General features: G+C 49.3%; 7 protein-coding genes across 7 annotated transcripts; 3 read left to right on the forward strand and 4 right to left on the reverse strand.

Annotated features, from left to right (window-relative positions):
* Positions 1–205: 205 nt before the first annotated feature.
* On the forward strand, positions 206–1,942 carry N7446_007096 (uncharacterized protein; the record flags this gene model as incomplete). Its single annotated transcript, XM_058515842.1, has 1 exon — positions 206–1,942. The coding sequence occupies one exon, from the start codon at positions 206–208 to the stop codon at positions 1,940–1,942; it is 1,737 nt and encodes a 578-aa protein (XP_058373020.1).
* Positions 1,943–8,168: 6,226 nt separating this feature from the next.
* Positions 8,169–8,411, forward strand: N7446_007097 (uncharacterized protein; the record flags this gene model as incomplete). Its single annotated transcript, XM_058515843.1, has 1 exon — positions 8,169–8,411. One exon carries the CDS (start codon positions 8,169–8,171, stop codon positions 8,409–8,411), a length of 243 nt encoding a protein of 80 aa, XP_058373021.1.
* A 213-nt stretch (positions 8,412–8,624) lies between these two features.
* On the reverse strand, positions 8,625–10,915 carry N7446_007098 (putative C6 transcription factor; the record flags this gene model as incomplete). The annotated part of the gene is made up of 3 exons (XM_058515844.1): positions 8,625–9,851; positions 9,905–10,390; positions 10,454–10,915. The coding sequence occupies 3 exons, from the start codon at positions 10,913–10,915 to the stop codon at positions 8,625–8,627; spliced, it is 2,175 nt and encodes a 724-aa protein (XP_058373022.1).
* Positions 10,916–13,479: 2,564 nt separating this feature from the next.
* On the forward strand, positions 13,480–14,827 carry N7446_007099 (putative integral membrane protein; the record flags this gene model as incomplete). The annotated part of the gene is made up of 4 exons (XM_058515845.1): positions 13,480–13,740; positions 13,808–14,181; positions 14,259–14,326; positions 14,379–14,827. The coding sequence occupies 4 exons, from the start codon at positions 13,480–13,482 to the stop codon at positions 14,825–14,827; spliced, it is 1,152 nt and encodes a 383-aa protein (XP_058373023.1).
* A 360-nt stretch (positions 14,828–15,187) lies between these two features.
* N7446_007100 (uncharacterized protein) lies at positions 15,188–17,473 on the reverse strand. Its single transcript, XM_058515846.1, has 5 exons — positions 17,339–17,473; positions 17,074–17,242; positions 16,980–17,024; positions 16,820–16,922; positions 15,188–16,768 (listed from the first exon to the last, which is right to left on the reverse strand). Exons 1-5 carry the CDS (start codon positions 17,445–17,447, stop codon positions 15,494–15,496), a joined length of 1,701 nt encoding a protein of 566 aa, XP_058373024.1. The 5' UTR covers positions 17,448–17,473; the 3' UTR covers positions 15,188–15,493.
* Positions 17,474–17,771: 298 nt separating this feature from the next.
* Positions 17,772–18,479, reverse strand: N7446_007101 (peptide-methionine (R)-S-oxide reductase; the record flags this gene model as incomplete). Its single annotated transcript, XM_058515847.1, has 2 exons — positions 17,772–18,139; positions 18,212–18,479. 2 exons carry the CDS (start codon positions 18,477–18,479, stop codon positions 17,772–17,774), a joined length of 636 nt encoding a protein of 211 aa, XP_058373025.1.
* A 453-nt stretch (positions 18,480–18,932) lies between these two features.
* On the reverse strand, positions 18,933–20,614 carry N7446_007102 (uncharacterized protein; the record flags this gene model as incomplete). Its single annotated transcript, XM_058515848.1, has 2 exons — positions 18,933–20,516; positions 20,588–20,614. The coding sequence occupies 2 exons, from the start codon at positions 20,612–20,614 to the stop codon at positions 18,933–18,935; spliced, it is 1,611 nt and encodes a 536-aa protein (XP_058373026.1).
* Between the last annotated feature and the right edge of the window lie 1,547 nt (positions 20,615–22,161).

The raw sequence follows: 22,161 nt of genomic DNA on the forward strand, positions 1-22,161 counted from the left end.
AAAAGAAAGACCTCGAAAAGAGGACAACAGAGTCAAAAGAGTATTGTGGAGCCTCGTGGAATCAAGCCACTTTGCTGTCTAAAATGACTCAGTGGGGGCCAAGATACAACACAGCCTTGGTATTTCTACCAAGTTATCTTAAGCTTCTATCTATGCCCTTCTATCCCGTTCGGTCTCTTTTTTCTAAAAAGAATCCGTCAACAAGATGAAAGAAGAGACTCAGGGAATGCCTCTGCCAGACGCAGAGACAATCGCACAGCGCCTGCGACAAGACCAGCAAGCATGCAGAGAGAGAAAGGTGCCCAGTAATCTGGCAATGCAACTATCCTCTGCTTCGGATGCTCTCTTTGATGACATAGCCTGGTATCTCACGCCACACAGCGAGGTCTCAAAAGCATTGCGGTCGACTAGATGCAACAGCATTATCAAAGGCATCGAGGCCTACCTAGGCCAATTGGAAGCGATGACCAAATCTCAGGCTGAGGAACATACTTCCATGGATAGTATGCATGTCCCAACATCAGAGGAGTTGGAAACAACTCTCAAAGTGCTAGACTATCTCCAAAAGCACAAATTGGTTGCTCCAACAGAGCCTCTGTCAGAAGTTACTGTCACCTTGCGAGGTCAACTTTCCATGGATGACAACATTCGATACACACAACATGAACGTTTCCAGAGAGATGATGCACCAAAAGCCTCAGATATGAAGAAGAGATGCTACATCTGTCGGTACCGCTTCACGCCCACTGATTCTCATAAACTATACCCATCACTATGTCGCCAATGCGGCATGTTCAACATCGGCTGCTCAAATCTCTCCCTACCAGAAAAGCTAGACCTCACTGGCAAAATCGCGCTCGTCACCGGCGGGAGAATAAATCTAGGTTATTCCACTGCATTGAGACTCCTCCGCTGCGGAGCCAAAGTCATCGTATCCTCAAGGTATCCAGCCGATGCGGCAATCCGATATTCCACAGAGCCAGACTTCGTCCAATGGGAGAAAAGTCTCAAAGTAGTCGGTGCAGACTTCAGAACTGCAAGTGATGCTTTCCGGCTGGTACATATTGTCAAACACTTACTCAATGCCTGGGATGGTGAGACTCCATCTGATACTCCACAATCCCTGGATATACTTATCAACAACGCTGCGCAAACCCTCACCGATCCAATCAAAGCAGAAATGAGAGCCATTTCCCGAGAGGACAATCTCAAAGATCATCCACAGGCCATGGCCTTACTCGCAGGATCCGAAAACGACAGATACACACCCCGAGTCAGAGGAGGACAACAAGCAACCTGGATCCCACGCATAACGAACAACAAAGCCCAGCATCAGATCGAAGATGTAATCAATACCCATTCTGCAACCCAAAACCAAATAGCCACCAAAGGCCTCCGAACCAACAACGAAGACGAAGAGCCCTCGAAATCATCCTGGGTCCAATCTCTCAACGAAATCCCCTACGCAGATCTAATAAGCGCCCACTCCGTCAACGCCTTCGTGCCTCTAATACTCTGCCGCGAACTCCTCCCAGTGATGGGCACTCCACCCTCCCCATCCTCTTCCTCCCAATCCACACCAGCAGCATACATAATAAACGTCTCATCCCGCGAAGGAATCCTGGAAGATACACCGCAATCAAGCAGCAAAGCCGGACACCACGTGCACACAAATATGTCCAAAGCAGCAATCAACATGATAACAGAGACGGAAGCACAGGCTGCATGGAAGGGACGGCGTGTTGCTATGAATTCTGTTGATCCGGGGTATATGAGTGCTGCGCCAGAGTGTGTGACTGCCGAGGGGTGTCCGATCGGGTTTGAGGATGGTGCTGCGAGGGTTCTGTGGCCTGTTGCTGTTGGCGAGGTTGAGGGGAGGGTCGTTTGGGGGCGGTTTTTGAAGCATTTTCGGGTTGGAGTTGCTATTACTCAGAGGGGGTAGAGTAGATGGGTGGATTGAGGTGGGAAGTGATATATATCTCTGCTATGTACCTATGTTATTCTATGTACCGTGGCTTTATGAGGGCGCTCAGGTTTGGCTCAGTGAGCGCTCCATCTCCTCGTTATCTTTGTTAACTCTCTTATGATTTCTACGCGGTTCCCATTTCCCGCTCTATCCTATTACGTAGTATGTATGTCTTATGTAGAAAAGCATTCAACGATACAAAACCCGTAATAAAACAAAGTAGTCCATTATCAACCCCATATGCTTGCCTTGGGCTGCGAAATTTATCTTCACTTGCTCCAATGATCTGTAACTATTCTCACCTTGAGAGGAGATTTGAACACGGCAACGCCGTGATCGGACCAAGCCAAACCTTCTTCTGTGGTAGGAGATAACAATTCCATATCGAATCGATTGAAAAAAGTAGCCAACACTGTATAGATCTCGAGATAGGCGAGGCTACATGTTGTTGTTAGAAATGAGCTGTGAGCTCTAAATGAATGAGATTTACTCACTGCATTCCTGGGCAACTTCGACTGCCTTTGCTGAAAGCCACGATGTATTTTTCAAGCGAAATACTATCCTCTGAAAGCCATCGCTCAGGCAGGAATTTCTCTGGCTCAGGAAACAAGTTGGGGTTTTGATGGATTAAATAAATACTGCTGGAGAGGGTAGTCTGTATTTTAGTTTATTAACAAAATGTCTGATCGATTGCACTGAACCTCAAAGAAAACCAATCAACTTACTCCTCCTGGTATAAAGCTAGACTTGTGATGTACCCCTTGGGGTGGAACAACACGTGGAAATCTTCCTGGGGCCGGGGAGCTGATGCGCAAGGTCTCCTTGACGACCGCACTCTGCAATACCATAATGTAAGTCTATGTGATATTGCATCTCACAATTCACGGAATCAGTAAGATCCACTAACCAAATAAGGAAGTCGGCGGACTTCCTTCCAATCATATGTGTCTTCAATGTCCGGAGTGGTCCTGCGAAGCTCCTCCTGTAGTCGTCGAAGGACGCCTGGAGACGAGAGTATATGCCAGAATGCGGATGTCAGTGCAATAGAGGAAGTATCTATTCCGGCAAAGACCAACGAAAAGACTTGCTCAACTAGAAGCTCTTGGTCAGGCGATTCCCAGGTACCCGCTTGGGATGCATCGAGCAAGCTGTCAATGATTCCTGCTTTCCGAGAGCCTTTGGGTACGCTTAGTGTGCTTTGTATCAGTGCAGCACATTGCTATATTTCCGGTTTAGTAAGAACACAACAAGTTATTGACAATCAATCATCCCACCTCTCGAAATTGCATATACCCCGCTAGGAGTGACCGTTTCACCCAGTAGGGAGCATTTATCAGGTGGCTTGCCAGGTATGGGAAGTAATGCACTTGCCCAATATAAACATCAGTATGAACTGTGGGGTGCTACAAATATGACTTACCCATCCAGAGGTGGCTAGCGACTAGATCGCTTGTACGAGAAATATTTGCTGGATCATCCTCGTTGGTGATGATATTGAATTCACACCCAAAACAGCAAATACAAATGATATCGGTCTAGGTAGTTGAGAATAGTTAAATTAGACCATTGTGGAGAACCATAGCAGTGTTTTGTCGTATGCAGGATGTACTTACTGACAAAGCTTGGAAAAGAGGTCGCATGTTGATGCTTTCCTTCTTCTCCAATTTTTGTGCAGTTTGGTCAGAGAATTGCCGAACCTTCTGATAAATCAATTTGTCCATTCCATTGACACTAGGCTTCGCGAGTATAGGATTTAGAAGTTTGCGTAAAATTTGAGCTTTTTCATTGTCAGTCTCCATAGGAAGCGATCCCCGCATACCAAAGCTATGGTAAAAGCCAGGGTCTTTTCGAAAGTCCGAACTGACTTTATAGACTCTAACGGATATTCAGCATGGCTCAAATAACCGAAGTTAGTTCTATTCAACCGACCTGTGGAAAAAGTCAGGGTCATTAACATGGACATGGTTAGGAGATATCCGAATTATATCAGATTCTAGCGAAATTAGCTCGCTGAGATGACACCATTGTGTAGAGATTCCACACCATATTCTAGGTGTAACTTCAAAAGAAGTTGAGTTGTTGCTCCATTGCAGACTATATCTTGCCACATGAGCCATAACCCAGAAACAGCAGCGAGTCGCGGACCAGGGAAGTTAGATAGTGGGCTGAACCATGCGCGCCGAATAACTATAAGCACTATCCAGGCAAGTAGGCCTGGCCCGACTAGGTGATATAGATATGTGGGTGATACCAGGTAGGAGGAAACAAATGACCGTAGAGCGAAATGCGCCATATTACTCAGGTCAAAGCAAGATTATTCTCAAAACGAATGGCACTGTGAAGGGGACATGCGGGGTAATAAGAAATAACTTATCAGCCATAGAATCATATGCATGATCACTTGATACATCGTATTTGTCAGATACGATCTTCAATGCATGTCTTCATTCGCTCAAGATTCGCTGCTACCAACGCATCAGCTTGCGCAGGCAGATCTACGCGTGATTCCTAGGGCGATCAAAGATGCTATAGAAGCAAGGCATGAATATATGTGCTCATCAACTTAGTTCGCCGCTACTATCGCACTAGATCGGCTTGCACAGGCAGATCAGGCTACTCAGAGTTGTATTCAGTTCTACCCAGTGACGAAAAAGTGGGGAGGGGTGAGCACTAAAACGGAAAGGGAAGGATATCTCACGCGGCCTAAAATCCGGCGTATATGTAACAGAATATTGCATTGATAGGCCGTCGATATTGGAGCCTCGGGGTTGCCGAGGTCCTTGGTTCAGGTATTTGCATGTACTTCAAGAAGCTTAATGTTATTGCAAGGCCCGGTCTCCCAAAGAGATTCCAAATCTTCATTTTCTTCCGCATTCGAAACCAACCTGATTTCAAAATCTGACTCAAGACGAAGACTGATAACGTCAATTCTGCCAGAAGACTGCCATTAGAGTAACTACCCGGGAACATGTCCTGTTATATATAGGGGATTGGTACTACCACCCCCCTTTGCCTGCTACCACCCCCCCCGGCCTGAATTCCCAGGCCAATATTCTTTCTGCCGGACATATTTCTGCCACCACCGACCATGCATGAGGTACTTACATTTACTATGCAACCCCCTAATTAAATGAAGTCACTTTCGTACTCTACCACTATCATGCCAATTGCACGGCACTAGTCCTAAATAGGAAATAGATGCTGTTTTCAAAAACTCTGCAGAAATGAAGGAATTGGCCCATGCAGCGGCCGGTCACCATTTTACGTTGAATTCTTTAAAAAGTTGCATGAGAATAGTGAAGAAATTGAGTAATTTGCATTGGATTAGCCATTTATGGAGCTCCCCGACGCTTCCTGAGGCGATCAGACCAGGAATCCTCGTCCTGAGATGCCCATGAAGCTATTCCCGACCCCTGAGATGTAGCCATGCTCGGCGGCGATGCTTGCTGGGTCCCTCCACGGCCACGGCCACCTTCTAGAGAAGCTTGTTGAGCTTCCTGGGCAATAGATGAAGCTATTCCCACCCCGTTATCTCCCTGTGATGCCTGTTGTGTCCCTCCACGTCCTCTGCCACGTCCTCTGCCACGTCCTCTGCCACGTCCTCGGCCGCGTCCACGGCCACGGCCACCTTCCTGAGATAGCATGAGCTCGAAGCCGGAGGGGTCTCGCTGGGTGGAGGTGTCTTGGGTGCTTGCTTGGGTGCTTTCGCCGCCGCCGATGAAGTTCCTAGCGCCTTGGGGGCGCCCTCGCCGGCGCACTTGGAGAGGATCCTGGAGTAGGAGTAGCGGGTTAATAGGAGGTGCAAATACACTGTACAAATGCCAGTGTTGATGAAATAACTCAGGCTCAAAGCTCTTCTCCTCTTCTTCGTACTGTATGATGAGATGAATGCATGGAAACCCTGCCGTATTCTTCGAATTACAGCGGCAAATTGGAGGGACCGGCGGCTTATCCTCGGCTTCTGGTAGGTAGCGGTTGTAGACGTCCTTTGTAAGCTCGATTGCTTTCAATGAAACCCGTCTATCTACCAATTTGAAGAGACGCCAGAGGTTAGTGGACCTTCTCACCTTCTCATTCTCGATCTTAGCGGCAACCTTATTAAATTGAAGCTTCACAGCATTCTCAAAGGTGCGAAGAACAACCAGTAGATCATTAGTTGAGACTTGAAGGTCCTGCTTAAGCAGCCAGTGAGCCCCCTCGGTCCGAGAGGTCGAAATTTCATTGAGATGAAGGTATTGGGCCGTATATTCATGAAGGAAATACTCGGGACAGTCGTCTAGCCATTCAGTCTGTAGATACTCGAGTAAAGGCATGAAAATCGGCTCTTTGTAGACGTCTTTGAACTGCCTCCATCTCTCCTGTCTATCCTCGGATGTAATAGCGTAGACGATGCGAATCCACCGCTGTAGCATCTTCTTCCATGCTTCACTAACCATTTCTCGAAGCTCTCGGTCTGCTTTCGTCCGTGAGGAAGCTAAGGAAGCATTTGCTAATACTTCAGTCTCTTGCCGAGCTTTTGCGAGCTGCTCAGCGAGTAGCGGACGCGCTTTCTTCAAGATATTCATGTTGATATGCCATAGACAGATCATATGCTTTGTAGAAGGAAAGACCACCTTAATGGCATTCATTAGCGCTTGCTCCTTATCAGTGAGAATCGTCCGGGGTAGCTCAAGGCTAAGGGATTCGAATGCTTCAGCAAGACAGCTTAGGATAACTTGATAGCTATCCTCCTTCTCATCCTTCATGAAGGCGAAGCCGACGTAAAAGCTTGATCCAGTAGCGGCAAAGCCGACGATATTGAGCAATGGAAGGCCGTATCGGTTGGTTTTATACGTACAATCCATTGAAATAACCCATGAATTTGTCCTAAGCATCGCGATACTCGATTTATGCATACAGAACAAGGCGGTTACATGGTTCTCATCGTCTACCTCATGCTTAAAGATCCATTCGCCATCCTTTGGAAGCTCTATCAATAGAGCTTGAAGAGGCGTACGGCCGGCAAGGAACTCCGTATGAAGCCTCTTCCGTAGGTTATAGACGTCTTGGGCGGTGATAGATGAGTCTAGATCCTCCTTTCGAAGCGCGGTAAGGATATGGCGAGTTGAAAGACCCTGATCAAACTGCTTCCGAATGTCCTCCGCTTTGTTAGATACCTCCGCGACGCGATGGGCCACGTGGGTTGATGCCGGCGAGGCTTCATGGTTGTGGGTAGAGTTCTCTACTGTAAGACGCCAGGTATTGCTCTCTTGTAGCCGTAGGGAGATCGAGAATTGGCACCCAATCGCGAGCGTATTTGACTGCCGCTGGCGCTCATTACCGGCGGTCCGATCTCGATACGCCCGTCCTCGATCACAGCATAGCCGGACTGTCTTCATGACCCCCTTTTTTGTACGCTTCGACCGAAGAATTGAGATTGCGTACCCATGAGGACGGGCGAAAGCATTGATCGTAGTGATTCCTTGCTCTGGAGTATCGTACTGCTGATCTAGAAGGGGTAGCGGGAAGGTATGGAGGCTTGGCGGCGCGTTAGGAAGGCTTGGCGGCGCGTCATGAAGGCTTGGCAGCGTCGGTGGGGACTCGGGAATAGCTTCAGGCTCAGAATCGGACCGCGAATCAGGCTGCGAGGAAGCCATCGTAAAGGAGAGTGAAATGCGAGAGAAATGGGTGAAAACGCGAGAGAAATGGGTAGTGCAATGGCAGGTTTGAAGGCGTAAACAACCATTATTTTGGATTCCTTATTGGGTACTATAGTGGAACAGCAGTGACTTGATTTTACTAGCAATTTACATAGTAATTGGAGGTATCTAAGGTGTGATATACATGTAGGGTAGTAGGTAGCAATAAATAAAAGTTCGAGGATGAAAGCGGTGAGAAAGGCGGTCAGTGGGGGCCTAGGAATTCAGGCAGGGGGGGTGGTAGCAGGCAAAGGGGGTGGTAGTACCAATCCCCTATATATAATACATAGGCGGCCGTGTCGGCCACCCCAATGAGACCGGTATCTATCTCCACCTCGAGCCCGTTATGTTTACAAAGAGAATCAGTTCCTTGCATTAAGGAAAGGAACCCCGGTACTTCCGTATTTTAGAAACTATTTCATCCTCATTTTGCATTCAAATTCCCTGCACTCGAGCTGGCGTTTATTCTCATTCTCATTGACAAGTTGAGTCACTTTTATAGTTTCTCAAATTGATGCTCGAGAATGGCTCAACAACGCTTGCGAATGTCGGACATTTTCCCCGACCCGAACGAAGATGAATCCCCTCTAGCCCTGGATGAAGCGGCCCGGGCTCTTTACCGTCGAGCTATTGACAATCCATCGTCGTTAACCGATGAAGAACGAAGAACGGTGACCCCCCAGACCAGAGGAAGACGAGCTCTGTCGACAAATCCTACGACCCGGGAGCGAGATTGGATTTGGCCGCCTCCCGCGCGATTTATGTAATTTCGAATTGATCCAGTACTTTCTCAGACATACCTAATGGACTCGAGCATAATCTACGGGCTTGTTATACTACTTTCCAACACAGACATAATAAGCAGGCCACAATCCACTTCAATCATTTCCCACCGGTGTGTATGTATATGTATATGTATGTGTTATGATTGTATACATGAGTCAACCACTGCATATACCAGAACGCATCGCATACATAACTTATCGTGGTAAAAATATAGAATCAGCGCATTCGTAAACATTCTCAATGAAATTCTCATAACTCAGCCAGGCATTGTCGTTCGGCGGGACGAAGGTTGTATCATTGAAATCCATCGCTTCCCAGACATTCGGCCAAGGAACATTCGCAAACGAAGTCGGGGGAGCAGCCATATGCAACCCTGGCTGCGGACCAATAGCCGTGCCCATATCGAGCAAATGTGGGGGAGGAGCAGGCTGAGGTATTGTTTGGGGTTGCTGGGGCATAAACCCAGCAGCGAGATCATTGAATGTAAAGCGTGACATGGCTTGGCTGGCAGACTCCTGTTCTTGGAGTTCTTTGCGTCGTGTTCGGGCTTGTGCCATGAGTCTCTCCATTGGCTTCCAGAGCATGCCATGCTGTGAGTCCGCGACTATGAAGCGGGATCGTTGGTAGACTTCATCGACGACGGACCAATATCGGGACATTATTGATGGGTCTTTGCAGACGCATAGCTCAGCGATTGCTACTGCTAGTGCGTGCCATGGTACCCACATCGAACCGAACCAACGCCATCCTGCGGCGCCTGGGTAGTTATATGCTTCTTGGGATGTTTGGAGGTTGTCGGCTGCTAGCTTGAGGAGGGCGTCGCCGTGGATCTTGGGTGGGGTGAAGGTTTTGCTTTTGTAGAGAGGCCTTAGGCAGGCTAGTTGGAGCCAGCTGCTCATCACGCCGGCTAGTTTCTGTGCGTACCATTGGAAATCTGATTGGTCGGGTCTGCAGCCGCTTAGGAGTGATGCGGCTGTCTGTTGGAAGCTGTGGACTGCTTGTTGTCGCTGGCCCATCAGTTCCACTGCTTTTGGCTCGATGAAGTCTGCGAATGCGAGTGACCTGGTGACGGATGTGGAGGAGGCTATCACTAGGGAGTGTGTCATGTCTGTGAATGTGCCGGGTGGGTGCTGTGGGATTGGCCCTGACATGCCGAACCAGATGTCTTCGTCGTTGATGTTTGAGGGTGGGTGGGAGTCAATCCAGGTTGCTTGCATCATTGGCTCGGATGCGCGGTCTAGGGAGGCGGCTACGTCGAGGATGCCGATCCCTAGCCATACACGGTTGCGCATCTCTTGTTCAAAAGGAGTGACGTAGAATGGTGGCTCGACGAGGTGAAGGGATAGTGCTTGTGCTACTCGCAGTGCCATACTTAGCATAGTCCATACTCTTCGGCTTTGATCCTGAGATCGTGCAGCGAGCTAAGTAGAGGTTAGATATGGATCTCATGTCGAGCTGATGGTATGGCACTTACCAGTGAAATGACGTAGGCCTGCAAAACAGCGAGATCATTCGTGGTGACAAAGTCGGCCCTTGCCAGCGCTCCTTCGGTTTCTTTTTGAAATTCTGCAATCACTGTTTTTTTATCGGCATTGAACAACGACTGACATTCCGCATCATCAATGGTACACACGGCGGCAAGATAAACCGCGGATGCGAGAGTAGCCGGCGCCTGATGATCTGGCTCATAGTCCAAATATGGCTTCTCATCCCTTAAAAAGTCTCGTAGGGAAGGTCTGTGTATCACTTTGAAAACCGGATCTACATTTTGCAGATAGATGTCACACAGCCTTTGCCGAATATGAGGTTGTAGGAAGACCCCTTTGTTAGAATGAGGCGAATTTGTTGAGCCCTCTGGACTCTCCGAGCTCACAAGGGACAATCCAAAGCCAGCCGAGTCTTTGATGTCGCTATGATCGTTTTCTAGACGGTCGTCCAGAACAGTGCGCAATTCTTGTGTCTGGCATTCGAGTGAGCGGGTTACCTCAAATAAATATGTAAGAAGTATATCTGATAAACCAACCTGTTGTATAATATCCTCCCAGAAGGAGATTCCCATATAAGTCGTCGACGGATGAGGTCGATGCGGGACACTCAGACTGGGAATTTCACTGTGATCGGCCCCGTCGGGATCAACCTTCCTGACCTCAGCCGAAGGATGTGAAGCCTCAGTAACTATAGCATCCGCGTCCTCATCTCGCTCCGTGGCAACTTTCCTCAGGAGGGCCTCAAGCTTCGCGACCCGCTCAGATAATTCCTTGTCTGAGCCCCCGACCCGCTCAGCGGGTTTTCGCGTCCGCCCCCTTGGCAGCCGTGCGCGCTCAACAGGAACACAGACAAGACCGAGACGCTGGCAACTTGTACAGGGGCTCAACTTGTCGCATCTGACCTTGCGCTGACGACATGCCTCGCAGGTGAGCCGGACCCGCGGGGCGGAGGACCGAGGAGCTTTCTCGATGCTCACCTGGCCTACAGTGTAGCTCATACTGAAGCTGAAAATCAGACTTGTTCCACTGTGATGGTGGATTTCTCGCAGATCAAGTGGGCATCGCAGAGCTGGACTGTGCAAACGGTTGAGTCGCAGACCTGAGGTTCTGGCCCCCCGCGTAGCTATCGGGATCTCCACCAGGGTGACCAATCATGGCCAAGTCAGCATTTTCTCGGATGATCTCCAGGGCTGAGCCGTACAGAGTGGCTACATGTAGGTACATAACCTTGTACTCTAACTTATATCCAATGATTTGATGAGAATTAAACGCCCCTGCAGATGCCATATACTTAGTCCCATGCATGCCTCGAACCTAACCTCATATACAAGGCTAGTAAAGCCTAGGCAAACCCCGTATATTCCCATGAAGGAAAGCCCAGGCACATCCCAGACAAAACCATGCAAAACCGTCAATCTGACAATTAAGGGCACAATTGGAGTAATCCACAAAATTGGAACAATTGTCATGCTAAGCGGGTCAATACATCCATATTTCTAATCTCACCCAATCTAGCCCCTATTCCACGATTTTCATTGGAAAAATCCATTGCTTTAAAAAAAGGAAAGGTCTCCATAAGAAAAGGTCGGGTGATAGTCGGAAGATCAAATAATTCACATATATTTGGAGGGCAAACTACGTAGAGTGACAGTGCGATAGGGGGGCGGATGCGGTCGGGAACTATAGAATATCATTGAGTCGCGATTCCGCACAGGCCACTAATTTGGTGTCATTCATCTTTCTCCTGGGTGCTTGGATCAAGTATTGACTCGTGAGGGTCGATTTGTCATGGGGTACAGCCCTCCATGATGCAACGACTGCACAGGTAAAAGGGGCCGGATCGGTTCAACGGAATATGGCTTAGAAAATGCATGCATATACATGTTCTTCTAGAAACAAGTCAACGCACAAATAACTCATTTACAAATAGACTGGCAGATAGAGCTTTACAGCCTTTCCAGGCAACAGGCAATGTGAAATGCGGGAAGATCAGGCAGGCTGAAACAATTATGAAGATCGTTGATGTCAATAGGCCAATGTACACTCCGTAAATCATGCTTGTATCAAGACACGCAAAAACTAGGACAGGTACGGAGACATGCTCATCTATGTTAACAGAAAGGACACGGGTGAATTCTCCACGCAGAGAGTGATCATCGTTCTCGCCTCTATTGGGCATTTCCTCCGAGTCAAACCAAGAACCACAGAAATGAAAGACCCATTCTACGAAGATCATTATGTGCACTGTCGGCAAACTGTGGGCACCTGGTTCAATCCTCCACTATGATTCAGTAGTCAGTGCTTTGTCGATTTGAATGGCCAATTTCTTGGCAAACCGTGCGCCGGGGTTTTTTCGGGATGGCTCGGTCAATTTTGTATTTCGAGCAGCAGTTGTTTCACTTTTGTGTTCTTCCCTAGAAAATGGGGTTACTTTTCTGCAGGGCCGTGTCGCAATTCCAAGTTACGGCTGCAGGGTTGCGAAATGCTTACAATTAGGGCTAGGATGTGTATATGTACCCAAGTGTATAGTTACATGGAGATATCACCCAACACAATGGGATTATATTTCCTTCATCTTATCATTGGAATTGCAGTTCACGCTAGATAGGATTATTAGGTTATTAGGTTATTTGACACTATTGACATTGACAGCCCGGAACCATGGGAAACAATCGGTCCAAGCGAGCAAAAAGTGGAGTTGAGTTAGTGGGAAGCGTTCATGCATGTAGTATACTATGTCGTGCTGATCGCTTTAATTAATCCTGCCATGTGTGGATATTCCCCCACGATGCCATTTGCCATTGCCATATAGGCTTGCAACTAGAAAGGAGTGGAATATGGGGGACAACTTTGCCATAGAGGTCAACCATTTCCTGGTTCCATGGATTGCCCTTATACAAGCGAACTAGAACTTTGTCGAGGCCCTTGCGCTTAATCCAACGGTCATATCCCGTGTGGACCACTGCAGCTCGTGGGCAAATACTCCGGGCTCCCCGAATACCCCTGAGAAAACACATCACTGCATGGCCGCTGATCGTCAACGCGGACGTCTCTGCAACATCCGCGCCTAATCTGTCGTTACTATCAAACTCTGCTGGGGTGTGTTTCCAGAATATACAGTGCAGCGAATCAGTAGTGCGCCTAAAAGCAGCCCGCGGAGCCCGCTAACGTTTTGTGGCGTCTAGCAACCACGTTGACGGGGCGAATAACTCCCCTTTAAGCCTAATAGTCGCGTTTCCACATCGATAACTTGATCTTAGCCCCTCAGTGGCTGGATGACGATCTTCAGATCGGGAGCGTGCAGACCATTAAGTTCATTGTGTGGCTTTTTTCTTTCCGTGTCCCCCTCTGTTGCACTGCTTTCCTTCTATGGTCCTCTCTTGTCCCTTTTTGTATTAAACACTGGACCACCCCCACAATCGTCGTGCTTCCAGATCCTCCGTAAGGGCCCGTTGAAAGTGGCCCTGACCCGACAATCGCTTCACTGGAACATCGAACTTCGCCTCGTCAACACTCTACTAGAAAGACAGACTGCCACTCTTTTACACGCCTTCATGACACGATGACTACACTATCAACATCCCGGGGACGCGAAGCCCTCGCCGCCAGCACCGTCTTTACAGTACTGGCAACATTAATCACTGCCATCCGCATATTTACACGAGCCTTCCTCGTCAAGCAAATGGGAGCAGACGACTACGTGATCCTGGTCTCTCTAGTCTTCTCATGGGTCTTCTTCGGACTGTTCGTCGGCGAAGTCTACCACGGCATGGGCGAACACTACACCAAGATCCCACCAGCGATTTATAAATTCCAGATGATCGTACGTCCAGCACAACATCCCCAATCCAAACACACAAACACAGACAACATCCACTAACATGATACAGTGCTTCTGGGCCTCTGTCCCCACCTACCAAACAAGCCTCATCAGCACAAAGATGTCAATCCTTCTCCAATACAAACGAGTCTTCTCAACGTCCCGCATGCGTCAAGCATGTTGGATCCTAATCGGCTTCCTGGGCATCTACGGAACATGGACTATCGTCAGTGCCTGGGCGAACTGTGTTCCTCTCGCTAAGTTCTGGGATCCCACTGTCCCGGGCTTCTGCTTCGATAAGAAGGCTCTGTGGTTCTCGAACTCGGCCATTCATATTCTCACCGATATCCTCATTCTCATTTATCCCATGCCGGTCCTTAAGTCTCTGCAATTACCGAAAAAGCAGAAGTTTGCTCTTATGGGTGTCTTTGCTCTGGGTGGATTGTGAGTTTTGCTCCCGCCCCTATATCCCAATTCAATTCATCCCAGCTGTGCATAGACTAACCTTAACTCCTATCCAGCGTGCTAATTACAAGTATCCTCCGTCTGAAATCCCTCCTAATCATCTCCAACTCCTCAGACCCAACATGTAAGTTCCCAATCCTACCCAACCAACCAAACCCAGTCTGACGCAACGGCAGACGACAACCCCGGCGCAGCAGCCTGGTCCGCAGTCGAATGCAATGTAGCAATAATATGCGCCTGCCTTCCCGGAACAAGAGCCTTCCTCTCCCGCCTCCTCCCACACATTTTCTCAACCCGAAGCAACGGCTACAGAAGCCGAACAACACGGCCCTCGCGTACAGGCCGCAGCATCCTAGGCGGCACTGGAAACGGAAATGAAAACACCGTGCTGGCATCCGTCGTCGGCGGCCGCAAACATGACCCGGACTATGACATGGAGGATTTGCCTTCGTCCTCGGGTTCACAAGAGTCTCAACGGAAGGGCCGGCATGTTTCTGCTAAGGAGGCTTTTGCTGGTATCAAGGTTACTACCCTTGTGCAGCAGAGTGAGGATAAGGTTGAGGGGCGTGGGGATCTTGATGAGACGGGTAGTACGAAGGAGTTGGTGAGGAAGGGGAGTTTTTGATTTGATTTAATGTAATGGGTTTCTGGGGTTTCATGACGTTCTTTACATATGCATCTCTCTTATTTGTTTTGACAGTTCGACTGGCATTATGGTGGCTTACTCGTTCTTTAATGGTTGTGTTTCTATGGCGATGTATTATACCCCATCAACGGCAAAGCTTTGTTCACTTTTACATATATTACATATATCTCCTATTTTAGTCTTTCGTGAGATAGTTCGGTGGAATTGGTGAAAGGCTGTAAGAGTGAGTATAAGATAACGTCTTCGACGTCTATCATACACATCCATTCATCCATTCTCTATCAAGCATCCGCAAGATACCCGAATAAAACCATACATCTACAAAGCCTCACAAGAAGTCTAGGGTATTATGACTCAATTGTAAGTAAAAGCATAAGTATACATGCCAAAGCGAGAAAAGCTACCTAATCTTGAAGCATGCATGAGACCCGCTCTGTACATCCGTAACAGCCCACAAATCAATGAGAGTCAAGGTCTCGTAAAAAGGAAGATGCCGAAGAATAAATACACAAAGGCTTCTTTCTAGGCAAGTGGTAAGATGGAAACTGGTTTGTGCAATTGGGCAATATCCAATACGCAGATGCCACCAGCTATGCAATCCTCGGACCCGAGTCGCCTGCAAAGAACCACTCGTTTCAAAGAAGTCTACTCCCAAACATTAGAGAAGAGATCGTCCGATCCTCCGAATCCTCCCGCGGGCTTGGAGGTGTTTGTGCTTGATGGGGTAGGGTTGGAGATTGGAGCTGCGCTGGCCCAGCCACCAAAGTCCTCATCAGCTGCGACAGTAGGCGCGGGCTTTGTCGCTGGGGTCGGTGCACCCCATCCGTTTCCAAGGTCGTTGGGGGTTAGGGTGTCAGGGACCTTCATCGTGGAGGCAATGGATGGAGTAGCAGCAGCGGGAGATGGTGCGCGGTCAGGTGTGCTCCACGCGTTACCACCCCAGGGGTCAAGGCTGCCTGACATCATGTTGGCAGCGGCAGCGTTGGCGGCGGTGGTTGCTGGCGCCTTGGGAGGCGCAGGGGGCTGCAACGGGGGACTGGATATATTAAATGCAGATTTCATTTCCTGCTGGGGAGAGGTTGCAGTAGGCTTCGGAGGCGACACTGTAGAGGTGGAGACGGGAGGAGGCGAAGAAAGCCCAAACAAGTCATTTGATAGAGATGATGATGGAGGGTTTGGCTTAGTAGTGGGAGGGGGAGAAGCAAATCCACCAAATCCCCAGTCCTGTCCGGTGGAGGAAATAGATGTCGTGCGGGATTGAGGCTTCGGGGCGGACATAGTTGGAGAGGTGAGGCTATCGAATAGGTCGCCGCTGGCGGACCCTGAAGGAGATGTGACCTTCGGGGCAGCAGGAGTCGACTTGGCGAAAGATGTAAGGTTGGCGAATGGCGAAGGCTTCTCGGCGGGTCTAGCAGGCGGAGGGGAGGTAGTAGTCGGGAAGCTCAATCCGCTGAAGGCGTCCGTCAGGCCGCCCATGTTGGAGTGACCGGATGACGCCGGGGGAGAAGCCATGTCGCCGAATGAATTCCCGCGCTCATGCTGCACGGGTGCAGGTTGCGGCTTCGCGTACAGAGACAAGATTGATTGTTTGAGATCTGGACGAGACATTCCGGTGGGAGCGGCCGGTGTGGATGCCGTGCTGGTTGGGCGACTTCCGGCAGATGGCTGGGTACTGCCGAAGAAGTCAAGGCCTAGTAGTGAATCATTAGGCTTGTGTGTCTTGGGCGGCGCAGGCTGCGCTTGTCTCGGGGGAGCGCGTGGAGTAGGATCAGTCGTGCTAGGCCGGGTAGGAGGAGAGATATCGTCGCCGAACAAGTCAATTGAGGCTTGTTGACGGTGTACCGGAGGCTGGCTGGGAGCGGCAACTCGTTGCGAAGCGGAACGTTCAATCTTGGCTTTCTCCTGGACGACGGCGAGAGGCTGCTAGGTTAGCGACCATGTTCGCACGCGGTTTATCACGCGATCACTCACCACATCGTCATCCCCATCATCCAAAGTCGAGGGGTCTGGTAAACCACCGTCCATCACCCATCGTTTGCTTTCGTATTTTGTCCGAATGAAATTCTCGATTTTCCTGTTCGCGCAATTCGTCAGAATAATGTTATCTAAAAGTCCGAGGGGATGCATTTACGATTCCGAGGGAGCGTGGCCGGGAGCCAACTTCGCTTCCCAGTACCTATAACATATTAGCCCGTGTCCGAAATAACCAATTGATCGCAGCATACTTGTTTGCCCTTGCATTGCCCCATTTGATGACGCTTTGAAGTTGTTCATCGGTCCAGGCATCGAGATCCACGGACTTGACTCGACTGATATGCGTTCCCATACCCCTGTGAATGCCCGAGCACCGAATGCAAACAAACACACCCAGGTTCCAGGAAGCCCATCGCGGATCTAAATGAAAGACAATTCAGTATATGGCCGCCAAGGAATGGACCTGGAGATGAAGCCAGCGTGGGCGCAACTCCACGGAGGGGATCGGGGACTGACGCTTGTTCCGTTTACAGTCGGCACAGATCTTGTTGTGTTCCAGTTTCAGCAAACTCTTAATGGTCTGCGAGTTTTGGGCGGCTTGGCCCGGAGTAGGGCGTCGAGACATGATCTTAACGACGCGAATAGGTGGAGGTGAAAGGGAAAGGAAACAATGAGGCCTAATAATCTTAGGTGGCGGTCGCTCGGCACGGTTGCGGCCTAAGGCTGCAGTGGATATACGGACGGGGAAAAATGCCAGTCACGCAGTTTGATGTAGAGTGATACTGTAGTGTGGAGATGATACTTGGTAAATGAGCGCATGTATATTATGAAATGACTGATGTTATACTTCCAATTTACCACACATGGTTGGTCCACTCCAAATGACACCTCGTATGCACGCCCTGCAGCCTTACTCCCCGCAACACCTAAATAGGTCTAAACAACAATTCTAAGCCTTGGCCTTGGGAGCTGCGTCCTCAGAGAAGCGCAGACTAACACTGTTCACACAGTGGCGCTCATCAGTAGGGGTTTTGTAGCCCTCGCCCTCGAAGACATGGCCAAGGTGACCGCCGCAATTGGTGCAGACAATCTCCGTTCTCTTCATGCCAAAAGTGTTGTCCACATGTCTGGTCACAGCCCCAGGAATGGAGTCGAAGTATGCAGGCCATCCGCAGCCAGACTTGAACTTGTGGTCGGCAGTGTAAAGTGGCGTATCGCAACCGGCGCATTTGTAGACACCCTTGGTTGGGTAGTGGGAATCATATTCCCCTGTGCCGGCAGGCTCGGTACCCTTTTGGCGGAGAATGCGGAATTGCTCTATAATGATTATGGTTAGTCAGATTGCTCCTCGGGGTGGTCTGTTTCGCAAATCTGCCGTGTGGTACAAACCTGGGCTCAGGACGGCCCTCCACTGGTCCTCGCTTCTCTGGTCAGGGTGTGACATGGCTGTGGTGGATTCCTCGGCGTTGCAATTTGAACTGAAAAAGGCACCAAAGAATGGAATGGTTGGTGCAGCTTTCAGCGCTTTGCTGGATTTCGAGGTAGGTGATTTGCGCGTGGAACTGGACAGAAGCCGGAAAGAGCAAGGTGAAGTCGGGATGCGGAGGGATCGGTATCCAAAGGACGAGATGGTATTGCGTAGAAGCCGATATTGCATGGAGATGATTTTGTGGGTTGAGCCAGGAGGATAGAACAGCGAGGAAGAAATAAGCAGAGCGCTGATGGAGGAATGATAGTGGGGATGAAGCTAAACCCGCCTCGGCCTTTACGTCATTATGCGGGGAGATCGTAAATAGGACTACAGTATGGATACACCTATACTTCTAGACGGAATACAGGGCAATTGAGCGTAAATTAGGAGAAATTGAGTAGTGAAATCGCCTTGGTTGTCTGTTGTATTCTAAACAGGGATAGTCTATTCAAAATCGCCATCGCTCCCGTCTAATAGAACTCCGTGAAGTGTAGGGGTATCATCAACAGCAAACCTGACACAAGTGTAACTCAGGGCTGACCAAACATACATAACAAAAAGCGCACGAGTCTCTCATAAACCTGAGAGAACTCTCAAGGTGCCCAACAGGGTATATATAAGAAAGAAACAAAAGAAGGCTCAACGCCGGTGCCCGGTGACCAGCAGCACCCCACGATCACACTCCACCTTCCACCCCTCACTCTCCAACGTCCTATACACGGCGGGTCCAATACGTGCAGCGCCGTCGCGACTATGGTTTCCGACACCGACCACGATCTTGAACCCACCGTGTACATGCTTGCCACCACCTCTGACGTGCTTCAAATCACCCAGGGAGTGCCACCACGCATTGACACGCTCCCGGGAGATTCTGATAGCATTGGGAACGGTCACTCCGTGGAGGTCCAGATCATACTGGGATGACTGCCCGTCCACCAATCTGTCAGAGGCGGTAGCCAGGTGGCGCAGGGCCAGCTGCCGTTGCTCGTTTCCGACTTCTCGGTAGTATGCGGAAGCCCCGTTGTAGAGTGGATTGGATCGGGCGCGGCGCGCGGCCTGGGAGGCCTGCGCGAAGGCACTTGACCGTGCCATGAAGTGAGCATTGGCAGCGGCAGCTGCCTGGCTATAGTCCATGTCTGGTGAAGTTTCAATGGCCTCTTCGGCCGAGGCTGCTGAGGTGACCTCCTCCTGATCGAGGACGATGGGGGCCGAAGTGAAGGTAATGATGTCTGACAATGAGTTCAAAACAGGCCCCCGAGCTAAGGCCTCCGCCAGCTCATCTGCGGCCGTGATCTCATTGTTGGCAATGCGAATGAGGCCAACGAGAGTCGTGTCAGGAATGGTGGTGTATTTTTGCGTGAGCTCGGCCACTTGGGAAATGATAGCATCATCATCTTCGAGCTCCCCAATATCTCGGGGCGCGTACGCGATTGCCAAAGCTCTGATGGTTGCGCAGAGCGACATTGAATTGCCGTGATATGTGGATGCAACATTCTCTCGCAGAAGGACAGAGGCCCGCGTGGAGATGAAATCAATATCTTGCTTCCCGGTCTCCCATTTGTTGGCCGTGGGGACATTGCTACTCTGTGATGGCGTTGCGTCGCGCCGCAGTTGCTGGTTCTTCTTCTTGTTTTTCTTGCGCGATTTCTTGGTCTGATTCTCATCTGCTTGGAATCCATCGATCGACCTGGGGGCCAAAGCTTGACTCATTGCGGCGGCTTCTGCGGGGGTCACTTGCGCAGAGCCTCGCGCAATTTGGGTCTCATCGATGAAGGCAAGATTCAATAGAACTTCCATTGCGCGGCTAAGACTGTCATGGCATTCTTCGAGGATGCGCTCAGCTTGGCGACGAGGAACACTTGGGAACATGCTCATCAAGTTGTAGACTTTGTCATCCGATGTCATGCCCAGAAATGTGTACCCCAGGCGTGAATCGTGTCGACTGTCGCGATTGTTGTTGTTCTCGTCATCAGCGTTCAAGTCGAGATGTTCAAGCGATGGCCAGCTTAAACTTTCGGGAAGGTTTGCGTCCTGGAGGTTATGGGAATTGGTTGTGCCGGTGGGATCGAAAGGCAGGTTTTCTTGGTCAAGGGCAGATGTCTTCAGCTCGTTCAAGGTATCGCGAAGTCGTCGAACCTCAGCAGGAATTGCTAAATCATAGTCCATTACGATTGCCATGAACAGAGCTGGGTCAATCGGTGGGCAGTAGATGCCTTGAAGCTCCTATCGAAACAAACAGGACAGGTCAGACCTGAATGCGACAGAGAGTATGACTGTTTCCATGTGGGACATACCTGGGACAACTCATCGGGGTCCGCCATGTTGGAAGCCAGAATCCTAAAAAGAGGCTCTGCGAAACAGGCAGGAGGTTGAATCCGTGGGAAAAAAGAAGTGGCTTGAAGATGAGGCTTGAACCCCGCGATAAACACTATCGGATAAGATACGGACAGCTGTGGCTGTCACGTGAAGATTTAGGCAAAATTAAAATTAAGTCACGTGCAAAGATGTCACGTGGATGTAAATGTAGAAGAAGAAAAGAAGTCACGTGGGCGGGCATTTAGCCTTTATATGCGTCGCTGGTTGAGTTGTCCTATAGGTCATGGCCTCAGCCGCATGTTCACCCACATGGACAGCTTGAGAACCCCCACGGCCTTTTGGAAGTTGATAATGAACTCCCTTCACATAACAAGTATGTAGCTTCGATCCCGATATATGGCATACAACGTGCATGCGGAGTTAATATGGTACAGTGGCTCCACAAGCATACAACAAAGATTTCATATATACAAGCAGTTCAGAGAGATGAGCACTGGGGCTGAGACGACTAATTGTATTAAAGAATGAACATAGACAGACTTATTGTATCTTGAAATTGCTACCATGTAATATGTTGTGGTCTCAAGTTCAATGGCTATTGATTTGCTCCAAAAGGCATGCTAGGTCAGTATCCATCAATAAAAGCGAATTTGACCCAGGTCCAAAAGAATCTGCCATCGGCCCTCGCAATATGCTCATCAAGGCAGACAGAGGTGACCACAGTGGCTGGTAGTTCGGCTACTGCGAACGGAGAAGACTTCCTTAGAATGCAAACGATAAGCTTGTCCCGGGATCCTAGGATGTACTTTTTGACTGTTTCGCGTAACGAGCCTATCTTTGACGAGTCATTGATAATGGTTTGAAGCTGGTTTTGGCATGCATTCTGTGTCATAGTGCTGCAGGAGCATCCTGAATTGCTCAGTGGGTGATATATAGATTGAAGGACTGCTATATATATCAAGGGGGGTCATCACGGAAATCCGGCCTTGCATGCTCCGACTCATACTGGGTCCATGGCCAGGTTGTCGCGGATGAAAAGATTCCGTTCTTTGTCTGTGACCGTATCACATGCCTACGAATGATCAGTACCGGGAATAAGCATAGCTGACATTGAGAGAGATATATGGCGAGAGAACGAAGCTGGAGTGAGAAAGAAGATGACGAGGGGAGGATGGTAGAGAGAGTATGATGAGAGCTTGATGAAGAGAGAAGGTTGAAGAGAGGAGAAAAAATATGTCTCAAAATAGGGGCGCTTACCCTAGAGAAAAAGAAGTAGCAGGAAAGAAGAGGCAAATAAATTCAATTTGATGATAATAAGGATTGTGACTTAGTCCTAACGTAATAAATCTTCAGACCTTGCATTATCATACGCTTCTTTCTCTTTCAAAGAATTCTATACTATCGTGATAACCAATGACTTTGTCATATATGCTGACGACAACTCTTGATTGCAGCTGGATTCAACAGCGACTATAAGGATATAAGCTTTGAACAGAACAAAACAGAAAGCCAAATGTAGCTTGGTCTGACGGTAATGGAACCATCGGGGAAC

This window comes from Penicillium canescens, assembly GCF_028828765.1.
Source record: "Penicillium canescens strain IBT 15451 chromosome Unknown utg000004l_segment0_segment0, whole genome shotgun sequence".
Taxonomy (NCBI): domain Eukaryota; kingdom Fungi; phylum Ascomycota; class Eurotiomycetes; order Eurotiales; family Aspergillaceae; genus Penicillium; species Penicillium canescens.